The sequence below is a fragment of the Canis lupus genome, chromosome 1, assembly GCF_011100685.1.
Source record: "Canis lupus familiaris isolate Mischka breed German Shepherd chromosome 1, alternate assembly UU_Cfam_GSD_1.0, whole genome shotgun sequence".
Classification (NCBI taxonomy): domain Eukaryota; kingdom Metazoa; phylum Chordata; class Mammalia; order Carnivora; family Canidae; genus Canis; species Canis lupus.
In genome coordinates this window covers 112,764,005-112,789,632 of record NC_049222.1, presented here as the reverse complement: position 1 = coordinate 112,789,632, position 25,628 = coordinate 112,764,005, and the positions used below count along the sequence as shown (strand labels likewise).

At 55.6% G+C, this 25,628-nt stretch overlaps 1 protein-coding gene across 3 annotated transcripts in view; it reads left to right on the top strand.

Annotated features, from left to right (window-relative positions):
• Positions 1 to 25,628, top strand: part of MEGF8 (multiple EGF like domains 8) — a 42,551-nt gene that overhangs the window by 3,037 nt on the left and 13,886 nt on the right. For all 3 annotated transcript variants that reach the window (XM_038528725.1, XM_038528724.1, XM_038528722.1), the window contains exons 2-29: positions 4,879 to 5,042; positions 5,328 to 5,534; positions 6,331 to 6,511; positions 6,593 to 6,681; positions 7,448 to 7,863; positions 8,296 to 8,441; positions 8,579 to 8,701; positions 11,337 to 11,491; positions 11,776 to 11,895; positions 12,260 to 12,404; positions 12,487 to 12,650; positions 15,610 to 15,810; positions 16,234 to 16,434; positions 16,876 to 17,112; positions 17,938 to 18,056; positions 18,146 to 18,277; positions 18,376 to 18,489; positions 18,898 to 19,146; positions 19,636 to 19,835; positions 20,159 to 20,369; positions 20,473 to 20,722; positions 21,214 to 21,346; positions 22,710 to 22,957; positions 23,039 to 23,149; positions 23,309 to 23,427; positions 23,820 to 24,027; positions 24,543 to 24,723; positions 25,242 to 25,405. In XM_038528725.1, coding sequence (XP_038384653.1) covers positions 4,879 to 5,042; positions 5,328 to 5,534; positions 6,331 to 6,511; positions 6,593 to 6,681; positions 7,448 to 7,863; positions 8,296 to 8,441; positions 8,579 to 8,701; positions 11,337 to 11,491; positions 11,776 to 11,895; positions 12,260 to 12,404; positions 12,487 to 12,650; positions 15,610 to 15,810; positions 16,234 to 16,434; positions 16,876 to 17,112; positions 17,938 to 18,056; positions 18,146 to 18,277; positions 18,376 to 18,489; positions 18,898 to 19,146; positions 19,636 to 19,835; positions 20,159 to 20,369; positions 20,473 to 20,722; positions 21,214 to 21,346; positions 22,710 to 22,957; positions 23,039 to 23,149; positions 23,309 to 23,427; positions 23,820 to 24,027; positions 24,543 to 24,723; positions 25,242 to 25,405 — 4,988 coding nt within the window. The remainder of the gene's footprint in view (positions 1 to 4,878; positions 5,043 to 5,327; positions 5,535 to 6,330; positions 6,512 to 6,592; positions 6,682 to 7,447; positions 7,864 to 8,295; positions 8,442 to 8,578; positions 8,702 to 11,336; positions 11,492 to 11,775; positions 11,896 to 12,259; positions 12,405 to 12,486; positions 12,651 to 15,609; positions 15,811 to 16,233; positions 16,435 to 16,875; positions 17,113 to 17,937; positions 18,057 to 18,145; positions 18,278 to 18,375; positions 18,490 to 18,897; positions 19,147 to 19,635; positions 19,836 to 20,158; positions 20,370 to 20,472; positions 20,723 to 21,213; positions 21,347 to 22,709; positions 22,958 to 23,038; positions 23,150 to 23,308; positions 23,428 to 23,819; positions 24,028 to 24,542; positions 24,724 to 25,241; positions 25,406 to 25,628) is intronic.

The following is a 25,628-nucleotide window of genomic DNA, read 5'->3' as shown; positions in this document are numbered from 1 at the left end:
TTGAGCCATCAGCCCGGTAGGGGGTGAACTGGAGAGTTGGTGTGCAGGTCTCGCAGGAGAGGATGGGTGTTGAACTGGGCAGAAATGGAGGAGGTGGAGAGAGCGCTGAGAGATGCTGGGGAAATTTCACCAGTGAGACTTGGGGACCAGCTGCCTGGACATTGGGGTAGGAGGGAGTCCAGGCGGCTTCCAGATCCTCTTGATCTCCCGTGCTTCCCCACTGCCTATCACCTTTGAGAACCAACATGTTCCCCCATCTTTTAAAAATAAGCAGCTGACCCACTTCCTTTTGTACCACATTCATGCTTTATTGTAGCTAGTCCTCAGAACATCCTCATGAATAAGAGGCGTTCTGCTTTTGAAAAGCAGGGAGTTGGGGCACCTGGGTCGCTCAGTGGTTGAGCGTCTGCCTTCAGCTCAGGTCACGGTCCTGGGGTCCTGGGATCAAGTCCCACATTGGGCTCCCTGCAGGGAGCCTGCTTCTCCCTCTGTCTGTATCTCTGCCTCTTTCTCTTATCTCTCATGAATAAGCAAGCTCAGGTCGTGATCCTGATGTCCTAGGATCGAGTTCAGCATTGAGCTCCCTGTAGGGAGCCTGCTTCTCCCTCTGCCTATGTCTCTGCGTCTCCCTCTGTGTCTCTCATGAATAAATAAAGTCTTAAAAAAAAAAGAAAAGCAAGAGGTTGGGGTGCCTGGGTGGCATAGTCAGTTAAGTGTTTTTTTTTTTTAGAGATTTTATTTGACAGAAAGAGACAGAGAGAGAGAGAGAGAGAGCACAAGCAGGGGGAGAGGGACAGGGTGAAGCAGGTTCCCCACTGAGTGAGGAGCCCGATGTCAGTCTTGATCTCAGGACCCTGGCATCATGACCTGAGCTGAAGGCAGATGCTTAAATGAGCTACCCAGGTGCTCTTAAGTGTCCAACTCTTGGTTTTGGCTCAGGTCCTGATCTCAGGGTCATGAGATTGAGCCCTGTGTCAGGCATTGAGCTCCATGCTCAGCATGGAGTCTACTTGGGTTTCTCTCTCCTCCCTCTGCCCCTCCACCTCCCATCCCTGTGGGCGCTCTCTCTCTCTCTCTCTCTCTCAAATAAATACTTATCCAAAAATAAAATAGGGGCACCTGGGTGGCTCAGTGGTTGAGCATCTGCCTTAGGCTCAGGTTGCGATCCCGGTGTCCTGGGATTGAGTCCCACATTGGGCTCCCCATGGGGAGCCTGCTTCTCCCTCTGCCTATATCTCTGCCTCTTTCTCTGTGTCCCTCGTGAATAGATAAAATCTTCAAAAAAAAAAAAAAAGAAAAAGAAAAAGAAAAAAAAAAAGAAAAGAAAAAAGAAAACCAGGGCGTTTTGGGGTTGGAGCTCTGTCCAGGAAGACATGAGGGTTGGGGCCATGTTAGGTGGAAATAGGAGATTTTGAACTTAGGAACTTGGGGAAAGCAGATGGAGAGCTGGCCTCTGGCATGTCCTTGACAAAGATGTACTTGTTGTGATCCTGGGAACTGAGCTTGTTGTGATTTTAGTTGAGGTTGGCAAGATTCTGGGAGGTCTGGTTGCCTGGTCTGGCTAAATGGTTCTTCTTCATTCTCCAGACCATGGTTTGGGGTCTATGTGATGTTCTCAGTGGGGGGGGGGGGGGGGGGGGGCTCTGATCAGAACCTGAGGGAGAGCTGCCAACTTCAGTATTCTTTCTTTTGTGCATTTCTTCATTCCTTCATCCAGCATTTCCTGAGCCCTTGCTCAGTGCTGGGCCCTGTGTTGGTTAATGTCAGGGAGGGACCCTAAGATGAGTTAGGCTTTGGCCTGGCCCTCTGGGCCTCCTTGGATGTAGAGGAGACAGACCCAGACATAGACGGTTCTGGCTCAGAGGAATGAAGGTTACAATGGAAAGTGAGAACCCCCAAGATAGGCACCTAACATAGCCAGGTGGCATCAGGGAAGACTTCCTGGAGGAGGTGGGGAAGTTTGCTGGTGTGAAGGGAATATGTGCTCCAGACAGAGGGAGAGGCTTAGTGCAAACGCCCAGCTCCTGATGGAGTTGCAAGCAGTGGGGAGACGTGAGAGAAGATGAGACTTTTTTTTTTTTTTAAGATTTTACTTATTTATTCATGAGAAACACACACACACACAGAGGCAGAGACATAGGCAGAGGGAGAAGCAGGCTTCATGCAAGGAGCCCGATGTGGGACATGATCCTGGGACTCCAGGATCACGTCCTGGGTTGAAGGCTGGCGCTAAACCACTGAGCCACCCAGGGATCCCCAAGATGAGACTTTATTTTATTTTAAAGGTTTTATTTATTTATTTATGAGACACACACACACACACACACACACACACACAGAGGCAGAGACACAGGCAGAGGGAGAAGCAGGCTCCATGCAGGGAGCCTGATGTGGGACTCGATCCCAGGTCTCCAGGACCACACCCCAGGCTGAAGGCGGCACTAAACCGCTGAGCCACGGGGCTGCCCAAGATGAGACTTTAAACACGGGGTTAGGGAGCTGGACTTTCCCCTCGGGATGGCGGGGAACCATGGAGGGCTTCTTTTTTTTTTTTTTTTTTCTTAAGAGAGAGAATGCTAGCAAGCATAGGGGGAAGGGGCAGAGGGAGAGCTTTATTTATTTTTTTGGTGCTGAAAGTAGGAATGAACCAGGGATAGAGGGAATCTTTAAGCAGGTTCCACACTCAACTGAGATCATGACCTGAGCCGAAATCAAGAGTCAGACACTTGGGGCACCTGGGTGGCTCAGCTGTTTGAGCATCTGCTTTCAGCTCAGGTCATGATCTTGGGGTCCTGGGATCCAGCCCCACTTCAGGCTTCCTACTCTACGGGGGGCCTGTTTCTCCCTCTGCCTGCTGCTCCCCCTACTTGTGCGTGCCCCCTCTCTCTGTCAAATAAATAAATAAAATCTTAAAAAAAAAAAGAGAAACTGAACCAACTGAGCCACCCAGGTGCCCCAACCATGGAGGGCTTTTGAACAGGGTGGGGCCATGGCCAAATGCCAAGTTGGAACAATCTCAGGGACCCTGGTCAGGGCAAGACAGGAGGCCAGGGAGAGGCTGAATCAATGGTCCTGGTAGGAGAGGACGAGGCCTGGGCAGGCATGTTAGAGTCACCATCTTTTTTTTTTTTTTAAAGATTTTATTTATTTATTCATGAGAGACACACACAGAGAGAGGCAGAGATACAGGCAGAGGAAGAAGCAGGCTCCATGCAGGGAGCCCGATGTAGGACTCGATACTGGGACTCCAGGACCACACCCTGGGCCGAAGGCAGGTGCCAAACCGCTGAGCCACCCAGGGATCCCCTAGAGTCACCATCTTGAATCTTCCCACCAGCCTTGGTGGGTGGGGAGAATATCTTCATTTTACATCAAGGAAACTGAGGCTCAGAGAGCCTGTGGAACCAGCCCAAGATCACACAGCTAGTGAGTAGTGCATGAGCATCTCTGTTATACAGATGGGTGTGCTGGAGGCATGGGGGACGGGGCTGGCCCAGGGTCCCCCAGCAGGTCAGGAGCAGAGCTGAAACCCAGGTCTAGTCTTCTGAGCCCCTAGTGTGGGATGTGGAATGAGAGTTAGGAAGGGCCAGGGGATCCCTGGGTGGTGCAGCGGTTTAGCGCCTGCCTTTGGCTCAGGGTGCAATCCTGGAGACCCGGGATCGAGTCCCACGTCGGGCTCCCAGTGCATGGAACCTGCTTCTCCCTCTGCCTGTGTCTCTGCCTCTCTCTCTCTCTCTGTGTCTCTGTGACTATCGTACATAAATTTTAAAAAAATAAAAAAAAAAATAAAAAAAAGGAAGGGCCAGGCCTTTTCGGTGGTCCTAGCTCCATGTCAGCTGGGACTTAAGTTGTTGGAACACTCACCTGGGTCACATGCCCAAGAAAGCTCCCTCACAGGGCTGGCAGTTGCAGCTGGTGGCCGCTCAGCAGGGACTGTCAGCTGGGGCGCTTACACATGGCCCCTCCATGTGGCTTTGGCTTTTCATAGCTTGACAGCTGTGCTCTGAGAAGGAGCATTCTGTGATGTTCAGGTAGAAGGCGCAAGGCTTCTCTGATGTAGCTGTGCGAGTGCCAGAGTGTCCATCCTGCTCTTTTGTCTTGCTAAGCTCGTCTTTCTGAGGGTCTTCTGGGATACAAATGGCAAAGAATCAGCCCTCCCCTCTCGATGGGAGGAGCGGCCAAGAAGTTTGAATCGACCTCGTTATAACCCTACTTTACAGATGAACAGACCGATCCAGAGAGGTTAGGTGACTTGCCCAAGCCCACAGCTAGTAGCTGGTAAGTGGCAGAGCCAAGATGTGAGCGCAGGCGGTTTGACTCAAGCCGGTGCCTTTAGCTACTAGGACAAACTGAGATGAGACCTGGATGAGGGCCCAGAGGACCTCTGGCACTCCGAGGTTTGGCCCATCCAGGGGGAAGAAACTGGCCTCTTCCTGTGGAACTCTGATCAGCCTGGAACAGGGGACCCTCCCACCTGGGAGTGTGCTTCTCTGCTCAGGTCTGAACCCTGCCCCCCAGGCATAGTGTCTGAAGCTCAGGGATAAATAAGAAGAGCTCCATGTGACCACTGGAGTGGGATTCTCTCTGGGGCACTTCAGTTTTCCCATCTGAGTGGTGGGAGGTGGGGTGCCTGGTCTCAGGAGTCCTTTCCAGGACTGACACTGGGATTCCTTCTCTGGCTCCTGTCCTTCTTGCTGTCACAGCTCTGATCTCCCGGGGCCATGAGACCAGGAGCCCCTCGAAGGCAGGGCTCAGGTCTGACTCATCTTTGGGCCTCCAACATCACCAGGCAGGGCTTGGTACTTTTGGGTAGGGGCACATGGAGGCACGGGGAGGGGGTGCACATCTGAGCCTGGCCCCTGTGCTCTCACCACCCAGCCCCAAGCCCCCAGCACCGGATCCTGCTGGACTTCCTTTTCCTGGACACGGAATGCACTTACGACTACCTGTTCGTGTACGATGGTGACTCTCCCCGAGGGCCCCTGCTTGCCAGTCTGAGTGGGAGCACTCGGCCTCCACCCATCGAGGCCTCCTCAGGCAAGGTTGGTGGGGCCAGACTGTGGTGGGGATGTGGGGGCGCTGGACTGTGGGGTTCTGGCTGGAGGTCTAGGGGGAGTTTGGAGGAGAGAGGGGGTTTAATACACAGAAGGAAGCAAAAGAGGGGCAAAGAGGCAGCAGGAGAGACTTGACGTCAGACCGAAGGATATAAGGGCAGAGAAGGGTGGAGAGACAAAGGAAGGAGGTGGGGCTTCCCAGGGTGGGGTGGGCACAGGAGCAGCCACCATCCCAGTCCAGGCCCCAGAGCCGAGTCCATCCTGTGCCCGCAGATGCTGCTGCATCTCTTCAGCGATGCCAACTACAACCTGCTGGGCTTCAACGCCTCCTTCCGCTTCACCCTATGCCCCGGGGGCTGCAGCGGCCATGGGCAGTGCCAGGCCCCCGGCGTGTGCACCTGTGAGCCTGGCTGGGGGGGCCCTGACTGCAGCCTGCAGGAGTGCCCAGCCTACTGCGGCAGCCATGGCACCTGTGCCTCGGTGAGCCTGTCCCCAGCTGTGTCTCCCTGGGCCCCTGAGTGGTGGCCGTATCACCCACTCCATCTCCGGCCTCAACCCCTGCCTGAAACTCCCCTGCCACCGTGCCCTTTCCTGTGACAGCCACCCCATCACTTCTTGGGATCCTGCCATCACCCACAGATCCCACCATCACCCACAGATCCCGCCTCCACCTGTCACTCCAGCCATATCCCACCTTCACCTGGAGCCCCTTCTCTGCCTGAGCCCACTTCTGTCCTGCCTGTAACCTACCTCTCACCTGTGAGCACCTGCCTTCCCCTTGTTGGGCCCAATTCCATCCTCCCACCCAGCCACTTTGTCAGCCCTGACGTCTGACCACTGACCTCGGACCTCAGCCGTGCACATCCAGCTTTGGGGCTGTGGCACGTCTTGAGCTGTCCTGCCTTCACTTCCCCATATTGAGGTCTTCCAGCCCAGGCTGACCTTGCCCTCACCACTGTCCTCCTCCAACCTTTCCTGCTGTCTCTCCTTGTTGTCCTCTCCATGGCCTTCTGTCTTTCCCATTCCCTTTTTTTGTGTGTGAGTCTGTCTGCTTTTTTCTACCTTTCTGCCCCCATCTGGTTGTTTCTGTGTCCCTTTCTTCCTCCGTCTGTTGGCCTGTCTCCTTCCTGGCTCTTATTTCATCTCTCCTTTTCCATCCCATCTTTTTCCTTCTCCCTTTCTGTCCCATGTGTCTCACTCTGGCTTTGTCTCTCCTCCCCCTGGCTCTCTCTTTTTCTCTCTCTATCCTTGCCTTTGTGCACCTGTGTCCCTTCAGCCCCTGGGACCATGCCGTTGTGAGCCTGGCTTCCTGGGACGTGCCTGTGACCTGCACCTGTGGGAGAACCAGGGCGCTGGCTGGTGGCACAATGTGAGTGCCGGGGACCCTGCCTTCTCGGCCCGAATCGGGGCGGCTGGTGCCTTCCTGTCCCCGCCGGGGCTGCTGGCCGTGTTTGGAGGTGAGCAGATGGGATGCATGTCTGGGGTCTGGCGGCCTGGCAGCCTGTGGCCAGGGCTTGAGCCTGTCTGCCTCTCCACAGGCCAGGACCTCAACAGCGCCCTGGGGGATCTGGTCCTGTACAACTTCTCTGCCAACACCTGGGAGCGCTGGGACCTGAGTCCTGCCCCGGTATGGATCCCCCTTTGCCTCCCACCCCACCCCCACCCTGCTTGGAGGCGCCTGTGCACTCTGGGAGACCCAGCCGGGGTCCCCTGGAGTGGCCCCTCACCCCATACGCTCCCACCCTTGCAGCTTGATATGGGCCCACCTCCTCCCGAGGCTGCTTTTCTATCTCTTATTTTCTTTTTTGTTCCTGTATCTCCCTTTTTGCATCTTATCCTTCTGTACATCTCCATCTCTTTCTCTTGGTTTTTCTCTCTCCATTTTTGTCTCATGTGTTGATCTTCTGCTCTCTTGTGTCTGTGTCTCCCCTCTGGGCTGTCTGTTTGTCTCTCTACATTTCTCTGCCATCTCTCCTATTCCTGTCCCCCTGCCTCCTCTGCTTCTTTTTTTTTTTTTTTTTTTAAGATTTTATTTATTTCTTCATGAGAGAGGCAGAGACATAGGCAGAGGGAGAAGCAGGCTCCCTTTGGGGCGCCCAATGCAGGACTTGATCCCAGGACTCTGGAATCATGCCGGGAGCCAAAGGCAGATGCTCAACCACTGAGCCACCCAGGCGACCCCCCACCCCTACTTTTTTTTTTTCAATTTGTTTTTATTCACTCATGTCTGCCTTCCTAAGTCTGTCTTCTTTTCTCTCTTTGTGTATCCTAGGCTGTTTTTCTCTATGTCTCTGTCTTTCCCTCCATGTCTCTGTCTCTGCATCTCTCTGCCTGGCTTTCCCTGTCACTCTTCCTTTGTGTCACCATCCTGTCTCCTGGTCTCTTCCCCACAGGCTGCCCGTCACTCCCATGTAGCTGTGGCCTGGGCCGGCTCCCTGGTGCTCATGGGTGGTGAGCTGGCCAATGGTTCCCTCACTAGCGATGTGTGGGCTTTCAGTCCGCTGGACGGGGGCCACTGGGAGCTCCTCGCACCACCTGTCTCGAGTTCCTCGGGCCCGCCAGGCCTAGCAGGTCACGCGGCCGCCCTAGTGGACGACATCTGGCTCTATGTGTCTGGTGGCCGCACCCAGCACGACCTCTTCTCCTCTGGCCTCTTCCGTTTCCGTCTCGACAGCACCAGCGGGGGCTACTGGGAGCAGGTGGTTCCAGCAGGCGGGCGGCCCCCTGCTGCCACCGGCCACTCCATGGTGTTTCATGCCCCCTCTCGCACCTTGCTTGTTCACGGTGGACACCGGCCCTCCACCGCCCGGTGAGTGACCTGCCTGGCAGTGCCAAACCTGGCTCGGGACCCTGGGTCTTCAGTCTTTAGTGATCTTTGCCCACTGATGGACTAGGGCAGTCATCTGGTCCCTCCTTCCTTAGGTCATTCACTTATTCATTCATTTTCTTATTTTCTCCACTGCTCACCAACTCTCTAACCCTCCGTCCACTCTCTTGGCCACTTAACTTCCCATGCACTCCCACCTGTCCATCCACTCAGCTATGCCCTGCTTGGTGGCCAACCCTGGGTACATTATGCACGGAACCCAGTGATGAGCCAGACCTGGGTCTTGCCCACCAGAAGCTTCTTGTTCTGTGGGGACATAAACCCCATCATGCCAGTCTCCCCCTGCTCTTGAGAGCCCAGAGGAGGGAGAGGAGCCCTTCCTGCCCTGAGCCCCTCCTCTGTCCCTCCCAATAGGTTCTCTGTGCGGGTGAACTCCACCGAGCTCTTCCATGTGGATCGGCGCGTGTGGACCACCCTGAAGGGCAGGGATGGGCTTCAGGGCCCACGGGAGAGAGCCTTCCACACAGCCAGTGTCCTGGGGAACTACATGGTGGTCTATGGTGAGGAGGCTCCCTGGTCCCACCTGCCTGCCTACCTGCCAGCCAGGGCCCCAAGCCCACACCGAGCTGGGGCTCCCTGCATGGGTGTCCCCACTGCCACCAGGCTTGCCAGCTGTGCCCCTTTCGTCCTTTCCCAGGAGGCAACGTGCACACCCATTACCAGGAGGAAAAGTGCTATGAGGACGGCCTCTTCTTCTACCACCTTGGCTGCCATCAGTGGGTATCAGGTGCCGAGCTCGCACCCCCAGGAACCCCAGAGGGTGAGTGGCCTGTCTGTTTTCCTGAGGGGTCCTGAGATTCTGAGAGTCACACATCACCTGACAGAGAATCTGGGCTTTGGGCAGGAGCCACCTGGGTCCTTGTAGGGTGAGCCAGGTGTCCCGTTGGAGGAGGCCCCCAGAGGCAAGCCTTGGGAGGAGGCAGGGCAGGGGCACTGTTGCCATGGAGACGGGAGGAGTTAGAGCCATCTAGGCTCTAGTCCAGATTTTGCCAGTTTCCAGCTGCCCAGGGAACCGTCTCCATGTAGCCTTTTCAAAGTCCTATGATGGGCAAGTGGCAGAACCAGGATGGCTGGCCCTGAGCAACCGTCTACACAAAAATATCATTTCGTCTCTTTGTGCCTCAGTCTCCCCGTCTGTAAAGTGGGGATGACAGTAACACACCACTGGGCTGTCACAAGAGGTGCGAAGAATGAAGACCGCCTAGCAAAGGGCTCAGTATGTTGACTTTCTGAAACTGTCAGGATCCTGACCCAGGGCCTGAGGGCTTGCCTGGAAGGGGGTGTGGAGAAACCCTTCAGACTCACTCAATCAGACTGCTTGGAGAATCAGAAGGAAGCCATGGGCCCTCTCCTCAGAAAGGCACCTATACACACAAACTGGGCATATCATTTCATGGGGCTGTGGACTTCCAAGAGGCCCATCTCTTCTCCCCATGGCACTTAACAGAAGAGCGAGGAAGAGAAAACAAGCATGAGGAAGGGACATTGACATTTAAGGGGTAGGCTGGCCAAAGGGTTCCCCATGGAAGCCTATTTGACCGTCAGGAATAAAGCCTTGGCCTGGCCTTCGAGGCCTATAATCCAGGGCCCTTCTGCTTGTCCTATTTTTTTTATTTTATTTTATATATATATATATATTTCTTTTTTTTTTTACGATAGTCACACACAGAGAGAGAGAGAGGCAGAGACACAGGCAGAGGAGAAGCAGGCTCCATGCACCGGGAGCCTGATGTGGGACTCGATCCCGGGTCTCCAGGATCGCGCCCTGGGCCAAAGGCAGGCGCTAAACCCCTGAGCCACCCAGGGATCCCATCTGCTTGTCCTTTAAAGATTTTATTTATTTATTCATGAGAGACACAAAGAGAGAGGCAGAGACATAGGCAGAGGGAGAAGCAGGTTCCCTGCGGGGAGCCCGATGCAGGACTCGATCCCAGAACCCCGGGATCACGCCTTGAGCCAAAGGCAGATGCCCAACCACTGAGCCACCCAGGTGCTCCCCGGGTTCTCCTTTAGGCCAGAGTGTGAGGTTTCTGGAGGCCTTTTCCTCCATGGTTTGTGAGTCCCCAGGCTAAGTCCCATGTGCTTGCACAGAGCATACGAATCGGTAAGTGGGTGAGGGATCACCAGTCACTGATCACTTACCCATCAGTCAGAACTCTTGGTTCTGAGTAACAGAATCCAACCCAGCCAGCTTGAGCAGAACCAAGTTCTCAGCTCAGTTGAGTGACAGCTGGCTTCAGGCTGGCCTGGGTCTGAGTGCTCACCTGATAGCATCAGCTAATTCTCTTTAAAGTGGGTGAGGGATTTTCCAGAGTAAAATCAGAGGCTATCACCAGGAGGGAGGCTGGTGCCAGACAGACAAAACCACGTGAGAGTCAGGGCAGCCTGCCTCATGGTTCCCTGAGGGCAGGAAGATGGTCCTGTTTGTTGAGGAGGAAACCAAGATTCAGAGAAACTGAGTCCCTTGCCCAAGGCCACACAGCTAGTCAGACCCATGATTTGAACCCAAGGAAGTATGGATGCCTGGGTGGCTCAGTGGTTGAGCGTCTGCCTTTGGCTCAGGTTGTGATCCCAGGGTCCTGGGATCAAGTCCTGCATTAGGCTCCTCACAGGGAGCCTGCTTCTCCCTTTGCCTGTGTCTCTGCCTCTCTGTGTGTCTGTGTCTCTGTGTGTCTCTCATGAATAAATAAATAAAATCTTTAAAAAAATCTTTTTTAAACGACTTTATTTATTTATGGGAGACACAGAGAGAGGCAGAAAGAGACACAGGCAGAGGGAGAAGTAGACTCCACTCAGGGAGCCTGACGTGGGACTCGATCCTGGTCTCTAGGATCAGGTCCTGGGCTGAAGGCAGCGCTAAACCGCTGAGCCATCCGGGCTGCCCAGAAAATTTTTTTTTAAATTTTATTTATTTGTTCATGAGAGACATAGAGAGAGAGGCAAAGACATAGGCAGAGGGAGGAGCGGGCTCCATGCAGGGAGCCCAATGCGGGACTCGATCCTGGGTCTCCAGGATCACAGCCTGGGCCAAAGACGCTCAACCGCTGAGCCATCCAGGTGTCCCAGAAAAAAATTTTTTAATTAAAAAAGTGAAATAAATAAAATGAATCCAAGTAAGTGGTAGACCGGGGAATTGAAGCCAAGTTTTTCTGACCCCAAAGATCATGCTCTGTCCTAAAGGTGGTTTGGGCTGTGGCTGTGGGAACTCTGGCAGGGCCAGGGCCAGGCGAGCTAGGATGGTTTCCTTGGACACATTGAGGTAAAGCAGGAGGTGAGAGGCTGGGCTGAGGCATAGGAGAGTCCGTAGTCCTCCAGGCAAGGGAGCCGAAAGTGTTGGAGGGGAGATTGGTTGGAATCTCATGTCCTTGGTTGGGGGGGGTTCTGTATTCTCCTAGGCCGAGCAGCACCTCCCAGTGGTCGATACTCACATGTGGCAGCTGTGCTAGGTGGCAGCGTCCTGCTGGTGGCCGGGGGGTACAGTGGCCGGCCCCGTGGGGACTTGATGGCCTACAAGGTGCCTCCCTTTGTGTTCCAGGCGCCTGCCCCGGACGTGAGCACAGGGGTGATAGGGAGAGGGTGGCTGGGGAGGAGATAGCATGGTCCCCAGGGAGGAGGGAGAAAGGTGGGGTGGGTCCCAAGTCCCTAGGAGAGGAAGGTTGGTTCCCAGGCCCAAGCCGGGGGAGGAGTGGAGGTCCCTGGGGCTGAGGGCAGAGTGTATAGAGTGGGGTCCAAGGTGCCGAGCAGGTGAGGTTCCTGGGGTAATCAGAGTGCAGGGGCATGAGGGAACAGGCTCCAGGTCTGAGGAGACCCCTCTTCCCCCCCATCTCTCTGCAGTACCACTTAGACTACTGCTCCATGTACACGGACCACAGTGTCTGCTCCCGAGATCCCGAATGCAGTTGGTGTCAGGGAGCCTGCCAAGCTGCACCACCTCCTGGGACTCCCTCTGGGGAGGTGAGTGACTGTCACAGTGCTCAGTCTCCTAGCATAGAGACCCGATGACCCTCAGTGTCTCCCTCTGTCGAAACCTAGTAGAGGAGGACTTTCTTCCACTTGGGAGATTTGGTGTCACACCTAAGATTGGCATTCCTGACTGCTGTCCCCTGAGCCTCTGACCCATCCTGATCCTTTTGAACTTACGACCCTGTCCCCTGAACCCCTAGCTCCTGCCCTCTTGATCTTCCTCATTCTAACTGGCTTTCAATTCCCTTCTGCAATTTCCTGATGCTTTCTACCCCAAGACTCCTGAATCTACAGTACTTCTCGGGTCCCATACTACCCTGTGGACAGTAACCCCTGTCCCCTCCCCTCCCCGCAGTGTCCAGCTGCCAGCTGCCTGGGCCTGGGCCGCCTTCTGGGTGACTGCCAGGCCTGCCTGGCCTTCAGCAGCCCCACAGCTCCTCCCCGGGGGCCTGGGGCCCTGGGCTGGTGTGTGCATAATGAGAGCTGCCTCCCTCGGCCTGGTGAGTGTGCAGGGGCAGTGTGGGAGGGGGCGGTGCAGCACCCCATACTGACCTCCATTCCCCCACCCTCCTATCCTCACAGAGCAGGCCCGCTGCCGAGGGGAGCAGATCTCAGGCACTGTGGGCTGGTGGGGGCCTGCCCCCGTATTCGTCACATCCCTGGAGGCTTGTGTCACCCAGAGCTTCCTGCCTGGCCTGCACCTGCTCACGTTCCAGCAGCCGCCCAATGCCTCGCAGCCTGACAAGGTTGGGGGCCAGGGGGTGGGGCCCGGTGTGGAGTGTTGAAGGGTCTGGTCCTAGAGTTTTCATTTTTCAAATGGATCTGTACCAACTCTTATGTTTGCCCAATAAGTCTTTACTTTCAAGGGTCTAATTTTTTTTTAAGATTTTATTTATTTATTTATTTATTTATTTATTTATTTATTTATTTATTTATGAGCGACACACAGAGAGAGGCAGAGAGATAAACAGAGGGAGACGCAGGCTCCTTGCAGGGAGTCTGATGCAGGACTCAGTCCCTGGACCAGGATCACACCCTGAGCTGAAGGCAGACGCTCAACCGCTGAGCCACCCAGGCGTCCCAAGGGTCTGATTTTTTGCACTGACCTCAAAAGATTTTTTAAAATTGTGCTGAAACACATATTACATAAAATTTACCATTAGTGATACTAAGTGCATTCGTGATGTTGCACCACTGTCACCCCCTAGTTCCAGAACATTTTTGTTACCCCACAAAGAAAAGTCCAGATCTATTAAGTAATCCCTCTCCATTACCCCACCCCTGCCCCAGCCCCTGGCAACCACTAACTGTTTAGTGGTTAGTGGTTGGCAATCCACTAACTCTGGATTTGCCAACTCTGGATATGTCATATAAATGGAATCATGTATGTTGTCTTTGGCACATGGCTTCTTTCACTTAGAGTAATGTTTTCAAGGTCTAGCCACATTGTAGCTTGCCTTAGAACTTCATTCCTTTTTATGGCTGAGTAATATTCTCTTGTATGGCCGTTCCAAATCCATTCATCAGCTGGTGAACATTCAGGGTATCCAGTGCTGCTATGAATGTTCATGTGTAAGCCACTGTATTTTCTTTCTTTCTTTCTTTCTTTCTTTCTTTCTTTCTTTCTTTCTTTCTTTCTTTCTTTCTTTCTTTCTTTCTTTCTTAATACTTTTTTTCTTTTTAACAATACTTTCCTTTTTTTTTTTAATTGAGAGAGACGTACAATATTACGTTTCAAGCGTAGAAGGTGATTTGAAATTTGTATATATTGCAACAAACACCTATTTTTTTGGGGGGGGTTACATATCTAGGAGCAGAATTGTTAGGTCATGTGGTGATTCAATATTTAGCTTATTGAGGAATCACCAAACTTTTCCATAGTGGCTTCTTGTTAAATTTTTTTTTTTTTTTTTTTTAAGAGAGAACGGGAGAGGTGGAGAGGGAGAGAGAGAATATTAAGCAGACTCCATGGTCAGCGTGGAGTCCCACATGGGGCTCAATCTTAGACCCTGAGATAATGACCTGAGCTGACCTGCTTAACTGACTGAGCCACCCAGGTGCCCCTCCTTATTGATTTTTAAAAGAGGTAATATAGTTGTATGGTTCAAAAGCTATAATGTAAAAAGTTGTGGAGTGAAAAATCTCTCCCATCTATTCCACTCCCTACCTTCAGTGTGGGAAGCTGTCCCCAGCATCTCCTCAACTCAACCCACCCTGACTTTCCCTAGAAGATCTATTTGGATTTCTTTTATACCCTTGCAGGGTCTACCTATTCAAATATGTGTAAATGCGACATTTAATTATTTTTCTTTCTTGCACAAAAAGTAATATTCTAGCCACAGTATATTGCCACTTCCTTTTCTCTTTCTCTCTCTATTTTTTAAAGATTTTATTTATTTAGGGCAGCCCCGGTGGCGCAGCGGTTTGGCACCGCCTGCAGCCTGGGGTGTGATCCTGGGGACCTGGGATCGAGTCCCACATCGGGCTCCCTGCATGGAGCCTGCTTCTCCCTCTGTCTGTGTCTCTGCCTCTCTCTGTCTATGAATAAATAAATAAAACTTAAAAATAAATTAAAAATAAAATTTATAAAAAAAAAGATTTTATTTATTTATTTGCAAGATAGCATAAGTAGGGGGAGGGACAAGGAGAGGGAGATGGAGAAGCAGATTCTTTGCTGAGCAGGGAGCCTGATGTAGGGCTCTGTCCCAGGATCTTGGGATCATGACCCGAGCTGAAGGCAGACGCCCAACCAACTGAGACACCCAGGCACCGTTCCTTTCATTTCTTAATGTATCCTGGCAAGCAGGCAGCCCGGGTGACGCAGCGGTTTAGCCCCGCCTTCGGCCCAGGGCATGATCCTGGAGACCCAGGATCGAGTCCCATATCAGGCTCCCTGTGTGGAGCCCGCTTCTCCCTCTGCCTGTGTCTCTGCCTCTCTCTCAATCTCTTTGTCTTTGAATAAATAAATAAAATCTTTAAAAAAAAATGTATGCTAGCAAGCTTTTTAGAACTTAGGAAACACCCTCTTTTTTCTTTTCTTTTATAGCTTTGTAATATTTCATTTAGATTCTAGGCCTGAAGTGCTATACTTTAAATAAATAGTCTCCCATTGACAATTACTGGGGTTATTCCATTCTTTTGCAATTACAAAATGTGTGCTAATCATGTAGTGTATCTGTCATTTTGAATGTTGGATCTGGACTCCTTTTTTTTTTTTTTTTTTTAACTCATGTACTTGTTTATTATATAACAGAGAACATGTTAGTTATATAGGGTGAGGTCCAGAAGGGCCATGAGCAAAGGAGCTCTGTCCCCATAGAGCTGGGGTGTGACCATCTGCTGGCGCACAGATGTGTCCACTAACTTGGAAGTTCTCCAAACCCTGTAGTTAAGAGACTTTTTAAAAAGCATGGACTCTCAAGGGGTTTAGTGGAAAGGTGGAATGTCGGAGAAGAAGCTTGAGAGGTCTGGGGTCCCGGAGTTTCATGAGAGAGGTGATGAGTGGGGGTCAGGACCCTGCTGTCTATTGTCGAAGTTGGAGTCCTAACTCAGAGGGCCCCTGGCCTCTGTCTTTTGTTTGATGAAAGAGGGAAGGAGGTTGGGGTGCCTGATCTTTTCGGGCTTTGATGTTCACCTGAGGGGTGTGGACACCATGGGGCCATGCGGAGAGGCACTCATGCATCCCCTCCCTCCCGGTTGGTCCAGGTCCTGATTGTCCGCAGTACGACCATCACTCTGACGCCCAGCCCAGAGACCGACGTGTCCCTGGTCTACCGTGGCTTCATCCACCCACTGCTGCCGGGAGGGCCTGGGGGGCCGGGGGCTGAGGATGTAGCTGTGTGGGCCCGGGCCCAGCGTCTACATGTCCTGGCCCGGATGGCCCGGGGCCCTGATACGGAAAACATGGTGAGGGTGCCGGAACATTCAAGGGGCTGTTGGTTATAAATACAGGGACTTTGGTGTGTGGTGCAGGGGAGGACCTGGGAGAAATCAGAGACGTGGGATATATCCTCAGTGGAGGGAGGACCCTGGGGTTTTCAGTTATGAAAGGAATTGTGTGATGGGGAATTTTGAAGAAGATGGGGAATTTTGAAGAAGATGAAGAAAGCCTAAGTTACTGAGTCAGACTTCCCCCAAGGAGGAGGTGGGTGGAAGTGTTGGGGGGGTTGAGGGTTCTCGGAGGTTTTTGGGGTCCAAGGAACTCTGAGGCCCTCTTCCTCTTCCCAGGATGGAGGTGAGTGTTAGGTGGGGTTGAGGCTCTTCGGGGTTTCAGGGGTTGGGGCAGCCGGAACGTTCTGAGGCCTCTGTCTGTCCCTCACCCCTATGCAGGAGGAGGTGGGGCGCTGGGTGGCTCAGCAGGAGAAGGAGACGAGGCGGCTACAGCGCCCGGGGTCTGCTCGCCTCTTCCCTCTGCCTGGCCGGGGCCACAAGTACGCGGTGGAGATCCGGGGCCAGCTCAATGGCTCGGCAGGCCCTGGGCATAGCGAACTTACCCTGCTGTGGGACCGGACTGGCGTGCCAGGTGGCAGCGTGAGTACCCAGGCCCCAGCCTCAGATCCCCTGAACTACCTGAACCCCAGACCGCAAAGTCTGACTCTCTTGACCTGACCTCCCACTCTCTGACTTGAACTTTGAGTCTCCTTGAGCCCTCCAGACCCCAACCTCTGACCCCCAGACTCTGACCTGATCTCACTTCTGACCTCGACCCACATCTGACTCCTCCTGCCCTTACCCCACTGGCCCTGACTGCTGCCTCCATACTTGGATCTCTAATCTCTAGATTCTCTCAAACCCTGATCCCCCTTTGTCTGCTCATCCCAAATCCTGAATTTCTACATGATTGAGTTCTCAACTTTGTCTCCAAACACTTAAGTCTTTAGCTCTAAAGCCCAACCCCTACCCCTAACCTCAACTCCTGCCCTGGGACTGGGGAGTGTGGCCCCCAGCCCCTCATGTGAGCCCTTCCCCCAGGAGATCTCCTTCTTCTTCCTGGAGCCCTACCGCTCTTCAGCCTGTTCCTCCTACTCCTCCTGCCTGGGCTGCTTGGCGGACCAGGGCTGCGGCTGGTGCCTGACCAGCGCCACCTGCCACCTGCGCCAGAGCGGGGCCCACTGCGGGGATGACGGGGCCGGTGGGTCCCTGCTGGTGCTGGTGCCTGCCCTCTGCCCTCTCTGTGAGGAACATCGTGACTGTCACGCCTGCACTCAGGTGCCTGCCAAGCCACGGAGGGGAGGTCTCAAGATCAAGGCAGCTGAATCAGGCAACTGGGGAGGGGGAGGGCCCCCTGGAGTTGGCATGGGCATCTGAGAGGTCTCCTGGGTGCAGTGGGGAGAGAGAGATGGGGCCGTTGTCCTTGCTCTGGAGGTGAGAGAGGCTAGAGAGTAGGCTCCCGGCAGTCAAGACCGTCCCTGTTGTAAGGGCCAGAAAACGCAACTTAGCACCTCTTTACTGGAGGGACATTTATAGGCTGGGGCACCAGAGCCCAGGAGTAGGTCTTTAGGCCTTTGTTACATACCATGTAGTCAGACACCCACCTCTCCATTCCCTGGAGAATTATTCCTTGGGAGTGGCAAGGGAGCCACAAGGGCTCCAGATATTCACCCCCTTGCTCAGCCCCGAGTCCCAAGTGGAAGAGAGTACCTTTCTGTCCCCACCCCACTTTCACCCCCAGTTCAACTGAAGTCTTAGAAGCACATTTCATTGGCTCTGTTTGGGTCTTGTGCTGACTCTCAGACCCATCTGTGAGGCTAGAAGAGGAGGGAATGTGGTCCCTGGCCCACGTCTGGATCTTAAGGATGGATTGGCCCCAACTAGACCACACATACGTGTTCTTTTGCCCCCAAAGGGGTGTGGGTCCTAGGAAGGTGGGTCCTGTGAATGCCCTCCAGGAAGGGGAAAGCCTGGAGAGGCAGGCAGCTGGGGAGGGGAGGGGAGTTGGAGGGGGGGTTCTGTGGGTTTGAGCTGGTGATGGGACTGTTGCTGGGAGCCCAAGGTAAATGACTTAACTGGGCTTTTACATTTTTAATTCCCCAGGATCCCTTCTGCGAGTGGCATCAGAGCACCAACCGCAAAGGGGATGCTGCATGCAGCCGGCGAGGCCGGAGTCGGGGTGCCCTGAAGAGCCCCGAGGAATGTCCCCCGCTCTGTAGCCAGTGAGCCGCCTGGGCCCAGAGAGAGGGTAGGTAGGGGGTTTGTGGGGGCCGGTACACGGTTTGACCCTGCCCCTGCTCCCCGTCCCCAGGCGCCTGACCTGTGATGACTGCCTGGCCAACTCCAGCCAGTGTGCCTGGTGTCAGTCCACCCACACCTGCTTCCTGTTTGCCGCCTACCTGGCCCGGTACCCGCACGGGGGCTGCCGAGGCTGGGACGACAGGTGCAGTCTGGGCAGGGTGGCAGGGCTCACAGAGAAGAGGGGGGTGTGGGAGGGGGGAGAGGGCTTAGACACGCCTACCCACACCTGTTGCCCTACAGCGTGCACTCCGAACCTCGATGCCGGAGCTGTGACCGCTTCCTGACCTGCCACGAGTGTCTGCAGAGCCATGAGTGCGGCTGGTGTGGCAATGAGGACAACCCGACGCTGGGACGGTGAGGCTGGGTGGCTGGAGGGTGGAGGGTGGAGGGCGGGCAGGGTGTGCGGCTCTCCTCCTGCCCTGATTCTAATGACCATGGTCTCTTTGTTTCTCCTCCCCTTCTCCATCCCTACTCTTTCCCTGTCTCTGTGACTGGTTTCTTCTGGTCTTCCCATCTTGTCCTTCTGTTTCTGTCTTTCCTTCTCTCTTCCTTTCTTTGTTTTCCTGTCTCTTTCTCTTGTTTGCCTGTTAAAATCTTGCCTGACTTCTCTGGGCATCTGTCTCTTTCATTTCTCCTCGTGTCTTTCTCTCCATATTCATATTTCCATTTCTTTCCTTCCCATTGGCCCTTCTCTCCCTGGCTGTGTCTCTCGTTCCTTTATCATCTCTCCCTTCCAAACCTCCCATCTCCTGTGCCTCCCAGGTGCCTCCAGGGGGACTTCTCAGGGCCGCTGGGGGGAGGCAACTGCTCCCTATGGGTGGGAGAGGGCCTGGGGCTGTCGGTGGCCCTTCCTGCACGCTGGGCATACGCCCGCTGCCCGGATGTGGATGAGTGTCGCCTGGGTCTGGCACGGTGCCACCTGCGGGCCACCTGCCTGAACACACCCCTCAGCTATGAGTGTCACTGCCAGCGGGGCTACCAGGGCGATGGCATCACGTACTGCAACCGCACGTGAGTGGGTATGGGTTTCCATGGAGATGTCGCCCCAGAGCTGGGCCTATGGAGATGGAGGGAGGGGTGCCTCCCAGGGAACCAGCATCTCTGGTGAGCCTGGGGTTTTTACTTTGCAGGGTAGGTCCTCATAGAGTGACAGGGTCCCCCGGTGTAACACTAGTTACTGTGGGGACAGATCACCCACAGACTGCGGGCCATAGTCTTCAGCGTTGCCATGGAGATGGAGGAGGACCAAGTTGAAAGGGGTTTTCACAGAGCAGATCACCAGTGGTGATATGTGGTTACTATAGAGACAGGAGTTACCACGTGTGGTGGGGTTACCTTGGAGACAGGGCCGCCCACAGAGTCCTTGGGTGGGGCGGAGGAGCAGGCAATACCCAGTGATGGCGTTGCTGGGGAGAGGATGGGGTGGAAGGGGACAAGAGGGAGGTGTGCCTTGGGGGCTCCGGCCCGCCCAGCCCTTCCCCACCCCCGCCACACCCTCAGGTGCCTGGAAGACTGTGGCCATGGTGTGTGCAGCGGTCCCCCCGACTTCACTTGTGTGTGTGACCTGGGCTGGACGTCCGACCTGCCCCCACCCACACCCGCCCCGGGACCCCCTGCGCCCCGCTGCTCCCGGGATTGCGGCTGCAACTTCCACAGCCACTGTCGCAAGCGGGGACCTGGCTTCTGTGATGAGTGCCAGGGTGAGCGGCCTCATCCTCAACTCCTGGGGCTGGCCTCAGGGACCCTCCCCGGCCTCCGGTTTCCTTTCTCTGCCTGGGCTTCTGGGTCCCCTCACCCAGCTCTGGGTCCCCCTGCCCCATTGCCTGCTCCTGACCCCAAACGGTTTCAGTGCCAGCCATCTCTTTGGTGGGGCCTCAGGCTCCCCTCTTGGGGCTTGCAATTCCTCCCCAATCTGGCCCCAGTTATCTTCCTCTGGAGCAGCCATGGGGGGTCAGGGATCAGCTGAGTGTTCCGGGCTCCTGCCCTGCCCTGACTCTACGTCCTGCCTGTGGGGCCTCCACAGACTGGACGTGGGGGGAGCACTGCGAACGGTGCCGGCCTGGCAGCTTTGGCAACGCCACAGGTTCGGGTGGCTGCCGGCCCTGCCAGTGCAACGGGCACGGGGACCCGCGCCGTGGCCACTGTGACAACCTCAGCGGGCTCTGCTTCTGCCAGGACCATACTGAAGGTGCCCACTGCCAGTTCTGCTCCCCCGGCTACTATGGGGACCCCCGGTGAGCCAGGGGTCAGCCAGGTGGGCCTGGGTGGGGTTAGGGACATGATGGGATGGGGTGGGAATGGTCTGACGTTCTTGCTCTCTCTCCTCCATCTCCCCAGGGCTGGTGGCTCCTGTTTCCGGGAGTGTGGAGGTCGTGCCCTCCTCACCAACGTGTCCTCAGTGGCCCTGGGTTCACGCCGGGTTGGGGGGCTGCTGCCTCCAGGTGGCGGGGCAGCGAGAGCCGGGCCAGGCCTGTCCTATTGTGTGTGGGTTGTCTCGGCCACCGAGGTGCTACAGCCCTGTGCCCCTGGGACCCTCTGTCCCCCACTCACCCTCACCTTCTCCCCTGACAGCAGCACCCCCTGCACGGTGAGTCCCGAGGGCTCCAGAGTTCAGGCCCATGTCTCCCCCACCCAGTCTGAATCGGCAGGCAGATCCTAATCCCATATCCCTGTTTCTTTATTCTCTAAATCCAAAGCTCTCTTCCTCAGACCGCAGACCTCCGGTTCCCCAGACCACCTCCCATCTCCGGAGTCCCCACTCCCCAGTCTGGGCATGGTTAATATTTGTTCTTTGTGTGCCAGCTCCCACCAGTAGGTAGTGGCCACCAGGAGCTATGTATTGAGAAAGAGGCTCCATGTGAGAGTGCCTGATTGATTAACCATGTCTGCTGTGAACACAGGAGGGGGACGGTGGCCTCCACGCCACTGTTTGACAGTCTGCCCAGAAGTGTCAAGCGGCCTGCTTCCCGGTCTCAGATTGCCTCTCCTCTTGAGCTCCTCCTCCTCCCAGACCCCAGGTGTCCCTCTTTCTCACCCTTCCTGTCCCCTGATCCTTCACTCTGCATCCTCCACCTTTAGCTGAGCTACGTCCTGGCCTTTGATGGATTCCCGCGTTTCCTGGACACTGGTGTCGTCCAGTCAGACCGGAGCCTCATTGCTGCCTTCTGTGGCCAGCGGCGGGACAGGCCCCTCACAGTGCAGGCCCTGTCTGGTATGGGGACTGGGGAAAGTGGGAGCCTGTCCTAGGCTGTGTAATCCTTGCCCTCTTGTATGCTGTCCCCCGAGGTGGGCTTGAGACCCAGCCCGACTCTGCCCCTGACTTGCCACATCTAGGCCTCCATTTCTCTAGTAGAGAGGATTGCCCTGGCTGGGGACAAGTCTTTGGGGGACACAGAATGTGGCTGGTGTGAAGGCCCCTTGCCTATCTCCTCAGCCTGGTGGTTCTCAGCCAGGGGTGATTTTGCCCCTTGAGCCCTTTGGCTACATCTTAGAGACACTCTGATCATCATGAGTGGGGAGGCCAGGGATGCCACTCTACATTCCACAGCATACAGGACACCCCACAAACAAGAATCACCAGGCCCGTTACATCAGCAATGCTGGGAGTTTGGGAAACCAGCTCAGGCTGATGGAGTTGTGCTAAAAATAATTTGTTACCTGGGGCACTTTGGGCCCGAGCCTGGAAACACTTCTCTTCACATCATAGATCAGAGAGATCTCCGAGGCTGGGAGAGAGAGGGCGGAGTGCTCGTGGGCCTGCTGGGGATCGCTTGAAACCCCAAACCCCCTCTGCAAGGAGCAACTTGACCCGAGGGGCCGTCGATTTTATTTCATTCAGCAAATGTGTACCAAGCTGCACCTGCGCTGGATGCTGAGGATACAGGAATGAATGAGGGACACAGGCCTTCGTGGACTGACAGTGGGAGGGGCTGCAGGGGGTGACAAACAGCGCTTAACCAGTTAGAGTGAGGAGAGTGGCACCTTTGCTAAGGGAGGAGAGGATGTGGGAAGGAGCAGGCACCTGGCCTGTCTGGGGAGTTGGGGAGGGCTTCTTTGCGGAGGCGATATTTCACTTGAAGCACAGGAAGGGGCGAGGGAGGAGGGCGACCTCTCCAGGCCAGAGGAGCAGGTGCCCAGGCCCTAAGAGGCCAGAAGGGGGCCTGCGGTGCTGGAGTGCTTAGGTCTGGGGCACAGGGCGGCCTTAAGGTCAGAGAGCCTACAGCTGCCCACCTGCTTTGGACATAATTTTATTGAGGCACTATTTGCATAGCATATAACTAATTCCTGCTCCCTTCCCCCACCACTAATCTATTTTGTAAGGAGACTGGGTTTTATGTCAGAGCTGCAGGGAGCTGTGGAGGGTTTGGAGCTTGCCAGTGATGGGATTGGAATGGGAATTTGATGGGTTGGATGAGGGAGAGGGTGTGCAGGGTGCAGGATGACAGCTAAGTGTGGCAGTGATTATAAATGATGAGGAGGGCCTTGCTGTCCTGGCCAGTGACACTGAGAACCTGGGGTAGAGCAATGCCCTGGAACCTGGCCCTGCCACAAACCTTTGGCCTCTCCCCCAACAGGACTGCTCGTGCTCCACTGGGAGGCCAATGGCTCCTCATCGTGGGGGTTCAACGCTTCAGTGGGCTCCGCCCGCTGCGGGTCGGGGGGCCCCGGGAGCTGCCCTGTCCCCCAGGAGTGCATCCCCCAAGATGGAGCCACAGGTGCTGGACTCTGCCGATGTCCCCAGGGCTGGGCTGGCCCCCACTGCCGCATGGCTCTGTGTCCTGAGAACTGCAACGCCCACAGTGGGGCGGGGACTTGTAACCAGGTATGTGGAGGACAGGCAAGCCGAGTGGGACCCAGGTAGAGATCTGGGCTCCCTCTTGAGCCTCCTTCCACTGTTCCCCAGAGCCTAGGTGTGTGCATCTGTGCCGAGGGCTTCGGGGGCCCTGACTGTGCCACGAAGCTGGATGGCGGGCAGCTGGTCTGGGAGACCCTCATGGACAGCCGCCTCTCAGCTGTGAGTTGTGGATGCCACTCTCCAAGGAGGGGCCACACAGCCTGCCTCTGGATCATTCTCCCCGCACCATTTCTGGGACCACCCCTCCGACCCTACACCCAGCCTGACACTTTATAATGACTTTCACCTGACCCCTCACGTCCCCACCTCCACCCCCAGGACACTGCCAGCCGATTCCTACACCGCCTCGGGCACACCATGGTGGAGGGACCTGATGCCACCTTGTGGATGTTTGGGGGCCTAGGCCTCCCCCAGGGACTACTAGGAAACCTGTACAGGTGAGGACTGCCTCCAGGAGGTGGGATGCGTGAATGAGAGAAGGTCACCTCAGGACATGCTGAGATGTGTGTCATAAGAGTCCTTTAGGGGTGAAAACAAAACCAAACCTGATGTAAAAAAAGACCTCTGCAGGTGAAGGACACCCTAAAAGATGCTGGGACACTTGTCACAGGAGGCTCACCTCGGGGTCTGGGATACTTATTTGGGTGGTGCTACTTGGGGGAGGCGGGGATGGTAAGATGGTTGTCATAGGAGGGTCACCCTAGGGATTTTGGGATATCTGTGTGTGTGAGGGATCATCCCAGGTGATGCTAGGATACTTATTGCAGGGTCATCCCAGGTGATGCTGGGATAACTATAGCAAGACTTCTCTTTTGCTCCATGGTGCCAGGTATTCAGTGAGTGAGCGACGCTGGACACAGATGCTGGCGGGAGCTGAGGATGGGGGCCCGGGCCCCTCACCCCGCTCCTTCCACGCAGCTGCCTACGTGTCCTCTGGCCGTGGTGCCATGTACCTTCTGGGGGGACTCACAGCTGGGGGTGTTGCTCGCGACTTCTGGATCCTCAACCTCACCACCCTGCAGTGGCGGCAGGAGAAGGTGAGCCCCCTCTTCTCCCAGCCCCCATGATCCATCTCTAGCAGGGAGGGCCAGAGTGGCTCCTGCCCATCCTACCCCCGAGAGGATGCAGCTTCTCCCCAGGGCTCCAGCACGGGTCCGAGAGTTGAATCTCACTGGCCATCCTGTGTCACGTCATATTCCCAAGCCAGCCTGTGGCCAAGTGGGTGGGATACTCTTGTCCGCCGGGCCGGGCTGTGGCCCACTGTGGGGCGGGTACGATCAGCCCCATGCAGCCAGAGTGAGAAGAGGGCTTCCCAGAGGAACAGCAGGCTGCCCCGACCTGCATCAGTGACAGTGAGCGAGTGGAAATGGCAGGGGGCCCCACCGCACGCCTGCAGGGACCATGGCCGGTTGGAAGCTTAGGGTCTGGCCAGCTTTGGGGAGCTTACTACCTCCTTACAGGCTCGAGGGGAGTGTTGAGTTCTGAGGCTTGCTTCTGCCCATAAAATCACCCCTCACCAGCTCCCTGGTGACTTCTGCCCTCTGTCCCCCAGGTTCCTCAGACTGTGGAGCTTCCAGCGGTTGCTGGTCACACCCTTACATCCCGCCGAGGCCTGTCTCTGCTCCTGGTGGGCGGTTACTCCCCTGAAAGTGGCTTCAACCAGCAGCTCTTCGAGTACCAGCTGGTGACTGGCACCTGGGTGTCCGGAGCCCAGAGTGGGACACCTCCCACGGGTAGGGCTGGGCACAGGGCAGGCACCTGGCCAGCTGGGGCTCTGTGTAGGCTCTCTGTCCACTGCCATACCCTGTCGTCACTGTCCCTGAGGCCCCTGTCTTCCCCCCATGCCCACGCAGATCCTCAGAGCAGCTCTTGAAAAGGTCAGCCTTTCTCTCTCTAGCTGAGGATGGGGGCCCGGGCCCCTCACCCCGCTCCAGGATAGGCTGCCCATCTCCAGCCCAGTGTCAGGGGGTCACCGTGTTCCTCTCCCGGGTGGGTCCTAGATCCCTGTCCCTCAGGTATTTTCCTTCTCCATTCTTTGCTCATTGTCCCTCCCCCGACCCAGGACACTCAGGTCACCCTGTCTCCCTCTCTTCCCTTGCCCAGAGTCTCTGGTGGTTGTCCTTTCGAGCCGTAGCAGGAAGGAGGAGTTGAGGAGAGCTCCTAGGTAGTGTGGCCCCAGGAAGGGGAGACCAGGAAGGTGGGAGATCGTTCCTAATCAGCCCCCGTCTCTGCTCACTCCTTCCCCCCCCAGGTCTCTACGGTCATTCTGCAGTGTACCACGAGGCCACGGACTCCCTCTACGTGTTTGGGGGTTTCCGCTTCCATGTGGAGTTGGCAGCCCCGTCCCCTGAGCTCTACTCCTTGCACTGTCCTGACCGCACCTGGAGCCTGCTGGCCCCTTCCCAGGGGGCAAAGGTCAGGAAGAGAGGTGTACACAGACAGACACGGGGGGCAGGAAGGAGGGGGGCCCCCCTTTTCCCAGCACCCCAGGGACTAGCTCAACCCTGGATTCCTACTCCCCTTCTTCCCAGTCCCCTCGACTGAACTGTGGCACCCCTCACGTCTCCCCTTCTTGCACTACGCACTTGGAGGGAAGAATCCTAGAGCAGGAGGTCAGAGGCCTGGTTTGGTCCCAGCT